This window comes from Erpetoichthys calabaricus, chromosome 7 (assembly GCF_900747795.2).
Source record: "Erpetoichthys calabaricus chromosome 7, fErpCal1.3, whole genome shotgun sequence".
Lineage (NCBI taxonomy): Eukaryota > Metazoa > Chordata > Cladistia > Polypteriformes > Polypteridae > Erpetoichthys > Erpetoichthys calabaricus.
The window spans coordinates 23,367,090-23,381,611 of NC_041400.2; the positions used below are offsets into that span (position 1 = coordinate 23,367,090).

General features: G+C 42.0%; 1 protein-coding gene across 2 annotated transcripts in view; it reads right to left on the minus strand.

Moving 5' to 3' along the window:
• Positions 1-14,522, minus strand: part of prss12 (serine protease 12) — a 153,114-nt gene that overhangs the window by 102,068 nt on the left and 36,524 nt on the right. For both annotated transcript variants that reach the window (XM_028804991.2, XM_028804990.2), the window contains exons 5-6: positions 6,405-6,583; positions 2,767-2,908 (exon numbers count right to left, since the gene is read on the minus strand). In XM_028804991.2, the coding sequence (XP_028660824.1) occupies positions 2,767-2,908; positions 6,405-6,583 (321 nt within the window). The remainder of the gene's footprint in view (positions 1-2,766; positions 2,909-6,404; positions 6,584-14,522) is intronic.

Genomic DNA, 14,522 nt, shown 5'->3' on the forward strand with positions numbered 1-14,522 from the left:
AAAAAGGTAAAGTACCACTTCTGGTTGGCAGAAATAGCTCAAAAGTTGATAGAAATCTATGTTTTGTACCCAATACTTGTACACAAAATTTGGTTGGTCTAACTGAAAGCGTACTCAAGTTATCATGTTTACACACACGTACACACACACACACAGAGACAGACAGACATAATTCCAAAAATGGTATTTTCGGACTCAAGGAGGTCTAAAACGTGAAGATTTATCAAAATCTCGAAACTGAATTTTATGACGATTGCAATACTTTCCCTACGAGAAAGTAAATCGGACTCAGGGAGGTCTAAAACATCGAGATTCATCAAAATCTCAAGGTTGAATTTTTGGACGTTTACAATACTTTTCTTACAAGAAAGTAAATCGGACTTAGGGAGGCCTAAAACATCGAGATTTTGAATTTTTCAACGATTACAATACTTTTCTTACAAGAAAGTAAATCGGACTCAGGGAGGCCCAAAACAATGAAATTCATCAAAATCTAAAGGTTGAATTTTTGGACAATTACAATACTTTCCCTATACTTCGTACACAAGAAAGTAAAAAAGCAAAGTACAACACAAAAAGCATTTTATATAAATCTTAGATAACCTTGGAGTGTGACATGGTGAAATGGTATATGTTGAGACAACTCAGATGATGGAGGATAAATCTGAGGTCCACAACAAAGCCTTTCCTGTTGAAATTGTTTCTCCGGCCCTCCATAAAAGAACTACATGAGTAAATGTTTAAGAGCAAGGCACCACGTATGGTGTGAAAGTGGGTGATTTATCTTTAAAATGTCTTTGTACAGAGTTCTTGGGTGTCAAGTAATTATTTATTAATTATAATTTTTACTATTATTATTTCTTTTACTAAATCTTATTTTCTGTGTTTCTTTGTTGCATAGCTCCCGTTGAAGAATTTATTGGCAACAGGACATATTGTGCGCACGCCAAAACGACTGAAGTAACAACTAACATTTTTGATAACATTTTAACAAAGTTTACTATCCTCCGTCAATCACCCAGCACCCAGGTAAAGCGACTGTAATACACCTGCAACCTTCATCACATTGCTGTGCGTGACGAAACAACAGGCAGGCAACTGCTTTTACATGTTTACTGACGAACAAGATGGCATTGTGCATGGAGTATGCGTTAAATCAAAAGAGAAACAGCGTGTAAAGATATGTGAACACAAGGAGATCGGTGACAATCACACCTTAGCGTGCTGCGCTAAATCAGAAGGGACAACTGAATTCCACAGGGCACAGATACTGTATCTTCATAACAGGGGACGTATATGATGGGCAGATGAATTTCAAATGTTTGCATGCCTACCTTTTGTTCTGATGTCCGCTTGCATCATATTCAGCCCTTCGTTCATTACTCTGGCACAAGCGTAACCAGCCCCTTGTTGAAATTCTCCATTTGGAATACATGGCCATTCCATCAGCAGCACCGTGTACTTAGAAATATTTTTCTCTGTGTGTCACCAAGTCTAACGTCACTCAGTGCAGGATATAAACCTGCCTTTATGAGGCTCAGGGATATGCAAGGGGGAGCCCATACCAATACATATGCAATAAACAATAAAAAATATCCTTTTGCATGTTACAATATAATTAGTTTAAAGTTTCAATGATGTCATTCGTCAATGGCGAACTAAGTAGAAGTGATAATCGGCAAAGCCTATGTTTGGTTGCATTTGAGACCATTTTAGTTACAGTCTGGAGCCCTGGCAGGACCACAGGCTGAGCCGCTCGGAGGTTGCATCTGGGCCACATGTGTCCCGCTCCTGGGCCGCCATTTGAATAGGCCGGATGTAGAGTGTAATGGTGATTGCTGATAGCATGAAACTGACAATGTTCATGATCAGAACAGCGTAAGCCCTCCATATCTTGTATCCAGGTTGTATTAGTTTTGAGACCCTTAAAAATGGGACAGTAAAATCATTAGTTTTGTTTGGCTTTTAGAGTGCAGTGTTGCTGTATATTGCTGTTCACTAAACGAGAGATGATCCAGCGTAAGTGCTACTGTGAGGACTGCAATTCCCAGCAGTCAGCAGGACAGCACAAAGGTTCATAGCAGATAGGCACACATTTTAAAGGGAGTTAGAATTCTGTGGAAAACCTCAGTGGTCTTTGACAGCCAGCATCAGTGCAGATTTGTTAGAAAAACTGGTCATGCTGGAGTGGACTTTGTTGGTACAGACTGCATATTCCTATATAATGCAATATGCCTAGTTAAGATATGCAAATTATAACTTGATAAAATTCTCCACATCTAATTATTCTATATTCTATAGTACCAGAACAAGATTTCGGTGTTCAGCCAACAGGAAATCCCAGAATATATTGGGGTATTTGCACACTGATGGCAACCACAACATAACATAACGGTCCATTCTCCAAACCTTTTAATGGAATTCAGGGTTTCCAAGGACTTAGACTCTTAGAGGAGCAAAGGCAAAAGTCAGGAAGCAACCCTGGATGGAGCGCCAGTCTATCACAGGGCCCACTCAGGAAAACACACAAAGGGCCAATCACCCTAACATGAACATCATGGGAAATGTGAGAGAAAAACTAAAATGCTTGGAAAAACCCATCCAGAGAAAAGGAAATCATCCTCTTTCCACACAGACAATGTATTGGTTCAGGACTCACACCTGGGACACTGGATCCACTGAAGCACCAGTGCTAAACTTACGGGCAACCCTTTCGCAAAAATCCCCCCAAATGCATAATACAAGTCCAAAAGTAAAGGAGCATACCTGAATCCCAGCTGCCTGCAGGCCACTTGAGTGTTGGCATTTGTCCAGCCATTACTGCACACCGTACCCCACTGACTGTTGTAATACATTTCTAAGCGACCTTCATGATCGCCTCTTCCTCCTGTCAAGCGTAGGCTACCATCTGGAAGACATGAAATTCAAAATGGTAAAACAATGGGCAGCATGGTGACACAGTGCTTAGTCCTGCAGCTCTGTCTGTGTAAAGCTTGTAATGGCCGACCCCTTACCCAGCCGGCAGCTACACTACCAAGACCTGTGGCCTGGATAAATTACTGAAATGAATCTACATATACCAAGCCGTACCTCTAACAAATAATATTTTCCCCTCAATCGACGGTGAATCACAAGCACACAAAAGCAGGTATGTAAAATACGTAAGTGAATATATTAAATGGAACACAATAACAAAACAATACTGCACATTCCCCATGTAGAAAATATATATATATACATGTATATCCCTCCACCAAAGCAGCAACGAGAAAACACCAGATATACAATAACAAAATGAAGAAAGGCACCATTAAAAGTAACCAGCGTCCTCCACCTGAAGGGGGGACTAGAAGTGTCCTTCTTCCACATCCTAGTGCTAAAAAGTAAGTGACTCCTAACTCAAACTTATTGAAATTAGTTTTTGATCTCAGAGCAATTATGTTTTATAATTCAAGTGCTAGCAGGTTAAGTGACCTGATCAGGGGCACATCCTGAGTTGGCATAAATTTCAGCACCCTTGGCACTAGGCGACAGTCTGGGCTGAACCATCACTAGATGTGTCAGACACTTTGTGACAGTGCTATATAATGTCTCTATGTCTAAAAGAAGAGGTAATTCAGGGTATAATGTGTAGAAGGGGTGCAGAACTGGCTAAAATGCAGGAAGGAAAGGGTATTGCTGCAAGGATCAGAATTAGGTGATGTTAGAAATGGTGTACCTCAGGGGTCAGTGCTTGGGCCACTGGTGTCTATAATGTATATAAATGACAATAACAAGCTTTTTAAGTCTGCAGATATCAAACTAGGAGGAATGGCAGATGATCTCAAAATCGTTGAGTCACTGCAGGGGGACTTGGACAGCATACAGGCATGGGCAGATTTATGGCAGATGAAATTTAATGTCAGTAAATGTAAAGTTTTAGGCGTAGGGTGTGAAAATAGCAGATTTGAAAACACAATAGGAGGCCTGAAACTTGAAAGTACACCTTAACTAACCCAACCCTAACCCTAACTCGAGAAAGACCCAGGAATCATAATGTGTAGCACTGCCACATAAAGAGTTTTACCCGTGTGTGTGTTGTATTGTGTGTTGTCTGTCTTTTGTGTGCTTTTTGTCACTGCCGGGGGGGCCTCCACTCAGATTCAGGTGGTGGAGCCTTTCACGGTTCAAGATTGGGAATTGCGAGGCAGTGATTGACGGTATTGCCTCCATGGACAGGATCTGGAAGGCCAACAAACAACACTGTTCAGGATGGACAGCCAATGAAGGGTCGGAGCGCCAAAATTAAAATCGGCAAGAAGGAAGTGATCGAGAGAGGAAAAGTCGTCTTTACGTAGCAAGGGAGACAAAAAAAAAACAGAAAGGTCTCGCCTCGAACTCTGGGGAAAGTTGAGTGAGGTGGCCACCTGCATGCCTTTTTTTTCCCCTTTTTTGGACTGTCCTTAGGTTTTGGATTGCCAGTATTTGGAGGGTGAGATCTGTGACCTTTTTCATTGTTTCGGGATAGTGCCGTCATCCATCTGTCCTCGATCCTTCACAATCCGATTGCCCTCGTCGCACTGTTCTCCTTCCAATGAGCAATAATTCTTTGGACTGAAATCATATATATTTGTACTGTATGTATGTCTTTTATGTTTTGTTTATATTTGTGTATATATATATATATTATATATATATGTATATATATATATATATATATATATTCACGGCATTCGTAGTCTGTGTCACAATCTGATTGTATGGGTGGTTACCTACCAGGTAACGCTTGTGGTTGGCCAGCAATCTGCTAACATCCGCCACGGTGCCCTCAGTTTGTGAGGAGCAGATCATAGAATGGTTGAAATAGTTTACTGTCAAATAAATGCAAAGAGTACACGACACGTGTTTCGCCCTCATTCTGGGCTCATCAGGTGTACACACTCCACTGCACTCCCTCTCGGGAATCACAAACTGAGGGCACCGTGGCAGATGTTAGCAGATTGCTGGCCAACCACAAGCGTTACCTGGTAGGTAACCACCCATACAATCAGATTGTGACACAGACTACGAATGCCGTGAATGTAATTACCCCGATCTACATGCTGTCAAATAAACGAACCACACACCGTGGCGCAACGTTAGGGGCATCGCCGCTGACGTCCGAGGTTCGATTCCCGAGAGGGAGTGCAGTGGAGTGTGTACACCTGATGAGCCCAGAATGAGGGCGAAACACATGTCGTGTACTCTTTGCATTTATTTGACAGTAAACTATTTCAACCATATATATATATATATATATATATATATATATATATATATATATATATATATATATATATATATATATATATATATATATATATGTGCCTCTCCTGCTCAGAGGTGTCTTTTTGTTTCTTCAGGTCACTTTGAAAGTGTTTGTGTATATTTACAATATATATATATATATATATATATATATATATATATAGAGAGAGAGAGAGAGAGAGAGAGAGAGAGAGAGAGAGAGAGAGAGAGAGAGAGAGAGAGAGAGAGAGAGAGAGAGAGAGAGAGAGAGAGAGAGAGAGAGAGAGAGAGAGAGAGAGAGAGAGAGAGAGAGAGAGAGAGAGAGAGAGAGGAGGCACCATAACAGGATGTTAAACAGCAAGTACAGATGGACTCGGCTACAGAAGTTTGCAGATAAAGACTTCCAGGCTTTCCTCATATGTCTGAGGAAGTAAAGGTGTGGCACTTTTGGTCATCACAGAAGCAAGCATTGACATCAAAATGAAAAATGAGTCCTGGCGTATTCTACACAATGCCCTTAACTCATGACAAGCTTGCTGTCCTGGAGGCCAAACAATTAATGAGAAACCAATGAACTGTCTGTGAAGGGCCACAGACTTCAGACACTATCAACATGTAGGAATATCTGACATCCAGAAGAGTATTCCAAATGCGTGTAAGATGGCAGAAACATCTTGATTTACAGAGAAATTAGTTTAGGCATTTCCCCAGCTCTGTTGCATTGTTACAAGTAGGAGATGATTTCTATTGTTTAATCTGTATTGGCTGCTGTCATCTTTCCCTCAGTTCTGGCCAGTCTCTCTCTCACCATCACCACGCTTCACCACAGGGACGGTATTAGGCAGGTATCTTCTCCAGACATAGTGCTTGGAGAGTGTTTGTTTCATCAGACCAAAGAATCATTTTCCTCATGCTCTCAGAGTCTTTAACACGGTCCTATGCCTCAACAGTGGCTTCTGTCTAGTGTCTCTACTATTGACGTCCGACTGATGGAATGCTGCTGAGATGATCGTCCTTTCCATATCATCAAAGGACCTTTAAAGCTGTGTTAGAGTGTCCATTGGGTTCTTGGTCACCTCCCTAACCAGGTTCTTCTTTAGTCTGGTGGGTGCTTGTTCATGCCAACGATCAATTCTTACCGGTCAGAGGACTGCAGGAAACACTGGCATCTTCCTTATGGTCACAGTTGTGCTCTCCCCAAGGGCTCTTTGGGCACTGCTCGATGGACAGCTCATTCCCTGTGCACATCACTTCATCTAGCAGCACTGGGCCTGAGCCTTCACCGTAATGAGCTCTCCTCCACGCTTTGGCGATGCCCCTGACAAAAATAGGAAGGACTTGTTAAACATTGCAATTAGCAGAGTAGCAAACCAAATTTTTGTTTGCAGAGCTCATGAAGCAAAGACTGCTGTGGTATTGCAGCAATTATAGGCTTGCAGTTTATCAGAATCTAAGTACACAACCACACCAAAGCAAAGAAAACATTTCCAAAAATAACAGACTGGGAAAGGCTTTCACAAGAAGATGGAGTTCTGTTAAAAAGAATCAGCTTCATTTTCTCCTTTGTGGTTCCCCCCTTTTATTTGTTCACCAATGTGTTTAGTCACAACCAAAGATCCAAGGATGTTAAAGAACCGTTCAGGTCAGGGAGCTAAAAATACTTCAACTGCCTGGCCATTCTACCAAGATGGTACTATCCATCCATCCATTTTCCAACCCGCTGAATCTGAACACAGGGTCACGGGGGTCTGCTGGAGCCAATCCCAGCCAACACAGGGCACAAGGCAGGAACCAATCCCGGGCAGGGTGCCAACCCACCGCAGGACACACACAAACACACCCACACACCAAGCACACACTAGGGCCAATTTAGAATCACCAATCCACCTAACCTGCATGTTTTTGGACTGTGGGAGGAAACCGGAGCGCCCGGAGGAAACCCACGCAGACACGGGGAGAACATGCAAACTCCACGCAGGGAGGACCCAGGAAGCGAACCCGGGTCTCCTAACTGCGAGGCAGCAGTGCTACCACTGTGATGGTACTATTATTTATGAAATATTCTTTTTAACAATTTAAGGATGACCTTCTTCATTCATCCCATGATCTTTCCTAATTTAAGCATAACATTCTCAAACCCACTTAATCCAGTTCAGGGTCACGTGGGGCAGGAGGTTATCCTGAATAGGGAACCAATCCACTAATATTGGACCATTCTGCAATCACCAACCAGTTGCAACATGCCAGTTTTAGGGATGCAGGAGGGAAACCAGAATGCCTGGTTAAGGAAAAGCGCAGACCCAATGAGAATCTGTAAACTCCACACGGACAATGACCGGGTATGCGATTCAAACCTAGGACGCTGGGTCAGTGAGGTGAGAGTGCACCTCTTCAACACCATCGTACCACACACATCTGCTCTTATAGTTGGAAAATGATTGAATGTTTGGGAATGTAGAAGGAAGGAACCATGACTAATGGGCACATGCGTGAGGTTAGACTGCATTTTGTATTTTATATAGAGGCGGATGTAGAACTATTAGACAAACATCCTTGGGCTTGGTTCATTTACTCACATTCTTCACTTACATCATGTTACTACCATTGTTGTGTTATGCAAAGTAAATGAAAAGAGGCTGACAGTATTTCAATAAATAGAGCATATATAAAGTATAGGGAAAGTATTGTAATCATCCAAAAATTCAACCTCGAAATCTTGATGAATCTCAATGTTTTAGACCGCCCTGAGTCTGAAAATACCATTTTTGGAAGTATGTCTGTGTGTGTGTGTGTGTGTGTGTGTACGCTTTCAGTTAGGTCAACCAAATTTTGCATACACGTATTAGGTACAAAACATAGATTGCTGTCAACGTTTGAACTATTTCCACTAACTGGAAGTGGTACTTTTCTATTCATGCAGCTGCAGAGTCCAATTTATTCAACTTTACTTAATTAATTTAATTTAATTTAACTTAATTGTTCAATATATTATTAATCTGATTTGATTTGTTGTTGATGGTTCTTTAATGTACCGTATATATTCGCATATAAGTCAGGTCTTGAAACCTGAAAAACTGATCATAAAATCAGACCCGACTTATTCGCCCATTCAAAAATCCATCCAACCATCCATTTTCCAACCCGCTGAATCCGAACACAGGGTCACGGGGTCTGCTGGAGCCAATCCCAGCCAACACAGGGCGCAAGGCAGGAAACAAACCCCGGGCAGGGCGCCAGCCTACCACAGGGCACACGCACACACACACACACACTAGGGACAATTTACAATCGCCAATGCACCCAACCTGCATGTCTTTGGACTGTAGGAGGAAACCCACACAGACACGGGGAGAACATGCAAACTCCACGCAGGGAGGACCCAGGAGGCGAACCCAGGTCCCCAGGTCTCCCAACTGCGAGGCAGCAGCGCTACCCACTGCGCCACCGTGTCGCCCCCATTCAAAAATACGACACTTACATTTTTTTTTACATCTTCTTACCTCCTCCAATCTCACACCAGTTTCTCAGACACATTGAATTTTGTTGCAGCAGCGCAGTTACCAATTTATTTTGCCACTTCAGTGACTTTAAATTAAATTTAAAACCAGCTTCATAGTTTCTTCTGATCGAACGCTCCATCGTAGATAAGGGATGCTCTTACGATAAAGGTGTATGAGGGTGTGAGATACAAAAAACACAAATCAGTGCAAACGTCGCTTCTACGTTTCGGGTTGTTCGGGTATTACTGTATAGTTCGGGTATTACCATGTGGTCATGAAGGCACAATACACAGATTAAAAAGGCAGTGTGCTCCCTGGTTACTCTCTCAGGTGGGCGTTAGCATATCATAATCTCTTGGACCAATAGCGTGAGTTTTCCACATTCGACTTATACGACCAACATTATAAAATACCGGAAATTATACGGTAAAATCAATCCCCGACATTTACGTGGGAGGACTTAAACATGAGTATATACGGTACATAATATAAAAATGTAATCATTGTCTTGAGGCTCACTCCTCAAATATTCATCACCAAATATCCGAGTATACGAGAAAGTCTAGGAGAGACCACTCCCGATTTTTATTCTTTGTGCTTACTATTCAGCACACATACAGCACACAGTTCCATACACTTTCCCCAACAATGAAAAGGTTTGAAATGCAGTCACGAAAGAACACCAGACCTTTTCTGCAAATAAAACACTTCTTTAACTGAAGCATTTTGATAACCATAAAGAACTTTCTTCATATTCACAAAAAGACTGACACTGCATGGTGCCAAGTCTTTTGAGAGACCCAACATTTTTTTCATTTCATCAATCTGCTTCTTTGTCAAACTTATCGCAGGTCGCTTGCTTTATTATTAACTACACAGATCAGTTTTCTCCTTCTCTACCGTCTTCACATTTGTTGGGCCAATGACACACAGTATTCAGGTCAATAAAATCGTCACAGTCACTGTAAGCAACTTGCTCAGAAGTCAGATATTCAGTGATGGCACAATGTTTAAATCCTGCAATGAGCCTTCAGCACGTCCTTCCAGATAACATATAAAGCAAAACCACCACGTAACACGTCGGCGACTTCAACTAACGCGCCAGTAAGAAAGCAACTAATCTCGTCACAATTTTTTGCATAACAGTTCAGTCATTTACTTTTCATTGACCCCTTGTATCTAATTAAGCACATTCATCACGTTATTTAGTCGTGACCAACAGATCACAGATTTTCATTTCAGTGATGAGTTACCCCCATGTAACTCATATTTCAGTTCAACCGTTTTATTCTTCAACTTTTTTCACTGCATTCCCATCTTTGAATTTCTCTGTGCCTTTCGCTTCATCTCCACATACTCTCTATGTCTGCTCAATTTACAGTGCCGATTAAAAGTACTCAAAAAACAGAGATCTGTTTCAGTTTTGACATTAAAGAGTATTTTTCTATTGATCAATGTCAAAAGAGCCAAATTAAATCCATTAGTTTTCAATGCTGCATAACAAAAAATTGTGAAACCTTCCAAGGGGGTGAATAGTTTTTAAAGTTACTCAATGTTCCTCATTGCTTATTGTTGTCCTCTTGGATGCTTTCCTTTGAAATTTCACCATGAGTTTTACTTTCTCCAGACTTCCCTGACAATTAATCTCGGTTCATTTTTACCTTTGATATAGAATTGTGTTCTGAGTGTTCTGTAAGAAATACTTATTTCCAGGGTAAACAAAATGCTTCCCAGTTTTATGCCGTAATCGTATTTTATCTTTAAAGCCCCATTTTGTCAGGTCCCTAATGTCCTGCTCTCCACCACACTACCTGCTAATTTGTTCCATGTGTCCGAGGTTCTTTTTTTGTGAAGAAAAACTTTGTAACATTTGTGCCAAACCTTCCTTTGACAAGTTTCCAACCGTGTCTCCATGTTATTGATGCAAAGTTTATTTTAAAGTAACAACTGGGATCTTTTCATAATCTTAAACACTTCAATCAGGTCTCCTCTTATTCTCCGCTTGCTTAAACTGGAAAACGTCTACTCCTTCATTCTCTCCTCAAAGCTCACACCTCTCAGTCCTGGTGTCAGCCTAGTCGCTCTTCCCTGGACTTTGTCTTTTTTGTAAATGGAGACCAAAACTGTACACAGAACTCCAGATGAGGTCTCATAACTTAAGATAACCTCCCTTGACCTGTACTCCTAAAACTTGTACTTGTAAAATTTTTATTTTCATACTGTATTGAGGATTTGTTCTGTTCTGTGTTTTGTATTGTATTGACCCCCTTCTTTTTGACACCCACTGCACACCCAACCTACCTGGAAAGGGGTCTCTCTTTGAACTGCCTTTCCCAAGGTTTCTTCCATTTGTTCCCTACAAGTTTTTCCTTGTCTTCTTAGAGAGTCAAGGCTGGGGGGCTGTCAAGAGGCAGGGCCTGTTAAAGCCCATTGTGGCACTTCTTGTGTGATTTTGGGCTACACAAAAATAAATTGTATTGTATTGTACTCCATGCATCGCAAAGTATAACCCAACATCCTATACGCTTTCTTAATGGCTTCTGTACCTTGTCTGGATGTTGACAGTGATGAGCCCACTATGACTCCCTGGTCCTCCTCATAAGGGGTATGTTCAAGTATCAGACCTCCTCTTGTGTATTCAAATCTAACATTTTTATTTCCTACATGTAATATTTTACATTGCCATGCATTACATTTCATCTGCCCAAGTCCCTCTACAACAGTTTATAGAGGATTCTACATTATCTGTCCTTCCAGCTAGTTTGGTATCATCTGCAAAACTTGAAAATTAGACCTTCTACTTGTCCAAATTGCTTACGTATGCTAAAAACAGTAGTGGCCCCAGCACTGAACCCTGAGGGTCACCACTTTTAACATCACCTAAAGAAGGGGCCTGAGTTGCCTCGAACGCTTGCATACTGTATTGTAATCTAAAAGGGGTCATTTTGCTTAACTTCTCATAATATCACCTAATTATGAAAAAGATCTCCTCACCATTACCCTTTGCTTCCTGTGTATGAGTCAATTTTGCTCATCGACAGGTGCCAGTAGTTGTCCCTCTGTTTGTGTATTTAGTTAATGATTTCTGAATTATTTAGCTATTATGTTATTGCTGCTCAGCATTTGCCTGACCACCTCCACCAGTGCCCATTAGGTCAGCTGCAGGGTCATCACATGGTGCCACCATTCACCGATGTTCCGCTCCCTACCCAGTATATCTCCCAGTGGGAGAGCAGTGCCCAAATGGGGGCGTCTCCCTGCCCAGTCATACCCATAGCCCAGAGGAGCCAGATTACTGATTTAACCACAAAGCCCCTGCATCCAACCTCTATTAGGTGAATGAAAGTCAACAAGCCTGCCTCTTTGCACTCTTCTGCCAACTCAGAGCTCTTGAGGTGCTTGTACTCATGTGCTACTGGTAGCCTCTGCTCCCAGGGGATGGTAAATTCGATGATGATGACCTTCCTGGAAGATGTAGACCACATTACAGCGTCTGGTCTTAATGGTGTTTGAGTGATTTCTGATGGAAAAACTAGCTGCTTATCCAAGTCCACACTCAACTCCAAAGCTCTCTCATGGGTCAGCACTGACTGTGACTTACCTGATGCTGTTTTTGGTGGAGTCTCACCTTATTTAGCAAATACAGTGTCTGGCCAATGGAGTTCTGAAGTCTTAGTTGCCACCACCCTGCTCCTTTCTAATAGCTCAGCCAACTTCCTCAGCACTAGTGTCAATCCAACCTTACATCCTGAAAAGATGTGCTAGGGACCTGTGTTACTGGTGCCACACAGTGGGCACTTCTCCTCACTCCCAAACTATACAGAGAGAGAGTGTCGTGTGTCGCCCTTATCAAGAAGCTCAGCCATGCCTGTGGTGTCCTCCAGATGTCTTCCCCAGCTGACGACTCTAGGTGTGTAGGCCTCCCATCGTGTCCATGCTCTCTGCTGGCCCTGGGACACTGCCTTAAAGAGGCAGCACTCGCGCTCCACCCATGTAACCTCCTCCACAACCATCGTCTTTCCCTGCTCCTTTATGGCCTTACACCATATCAGCGTTGGTTCTCCTCCACCCTGTCCTACTCAGGTGTCTTGCACTTTCCCCAGAACTTCTTTGTGTTTCAACCTACTGATGGCCAAGCCGACCTCGGTCTGTGCCTTCAACTTGCATCCTGTGCTGACATTCACTTCTGCCTTCCTTATCAGATGGTCCCTGGACTCCCTTAGCTCTAGCACCTGATGAGTTTGTATCCGAGGCTGACACAATTTTATTTTGCACTTGGGTGACTTTCTATCTACATTATCTTTCCAGTGCAGCCTTCCCACATCACTACACTTGGACCTCCAATTAGTTCTTAAATCGTGTGCCTTCTGGGTGGCCATGTTAATTTTTGGGAACTCCATTTTCCTCCTCAAATCTGAGCAAAGAAGGCTTGTGTGGATTGTAAAAAACTCGACTCACTTTAATTTAGCCTTTGAGGGGCGACTTTACAGCTGGTGCCACTGATTCTTTCTACGTTTGCACTTTTTGGTTTCTTAAAGAACACACCACACACAGGCACAAGACTTTAAGCAGAAGTCAAATTGTTGGCTCCCTTTCAGTTGACGTTGGCTTTTGACAATCGCTGCAATTGTGCCTCATAATGTACTGCTCTGTATCTTGATAAAATTACACATCTGGGTAACTTCCCAGACCAACAATAGTCTGTATTCACAAGGACGACCTTTAATTTTTCCACATTTTCTTTACTGCATTCCCATGAAATAGCTGCTTGTACTGGGAGGAGGAGGCAAGACTAGATTTCTGACATTTTTATGCAGATTAGACCTCAATACCCTGAACAAAATTTTCAATTTATAGAGAGAGTTTTCTCCTTTTCTTTGTTAAATGTAATAGAGTTTATTAAATTATCCAACCTTACAGTAATTTTTTGATCCAGCTTTAGGAATACAGGGGGCTGGAGTCTATCATGGAGGCAATCAGGTAAAAGGAACCAGTCCAGGACAAGTTGGCGGCACACTCATGCGCACACCCACAGTTTAAAGTTTCTGGGAAACCCACAGGACCTGGAGAAAAACCCACTTAGACTTAGATCAGTGATGGCAAACCTATGATACGCATGTCAAAGGGAACGCGCCACAACATTTTGGGTGTTCACCAAGACCCGAGTTACCAAAATATAAGAAATATGAGACCCTGCACCACCCAGAGCTTTAAATGGATTCTCGCCATCCATATCAGCACATCCTCTTTCATCTTGGCAGCCGCACAGTTCAGTTGACTTCTAACCGCTGCACCGGAAGCTCGTTTTCATGGTGTGGCAACTGTAGTCGCCAAAATCAGCGGTTGGGTGAAATCATCTTTTACATTCGTTGCTCGTGTGAAGTGCATTGAATTATTTTGTGCTAGGAGCCAGTTCAACAACTACAGAAGCTCTGAACCACACAATGAAAAAAAATTATGGGATAACGCTTATCCCGTACATACTACGTTTGCAATATTTTCACCGTAATCCCATAATTTTTTTACTTTCTCATATACGAAGTATAGGAAAAGTATTGTCGCACTCCAAGGTTATCTAAGATTTGTACAAAAATACATTTGGTGTTGTACTTTGATTTTTTACTTTCTTGTATGCAAAGTATAGGGTAAGTATTGTAATCGTCCAAAAATCTGATGTTGAGATTTTGATGAATCTCGATGTTTTAGGCCTCCCTGAGTTCGATTTACTTTCCTGTAAGGAAACATTTTGATGAATCT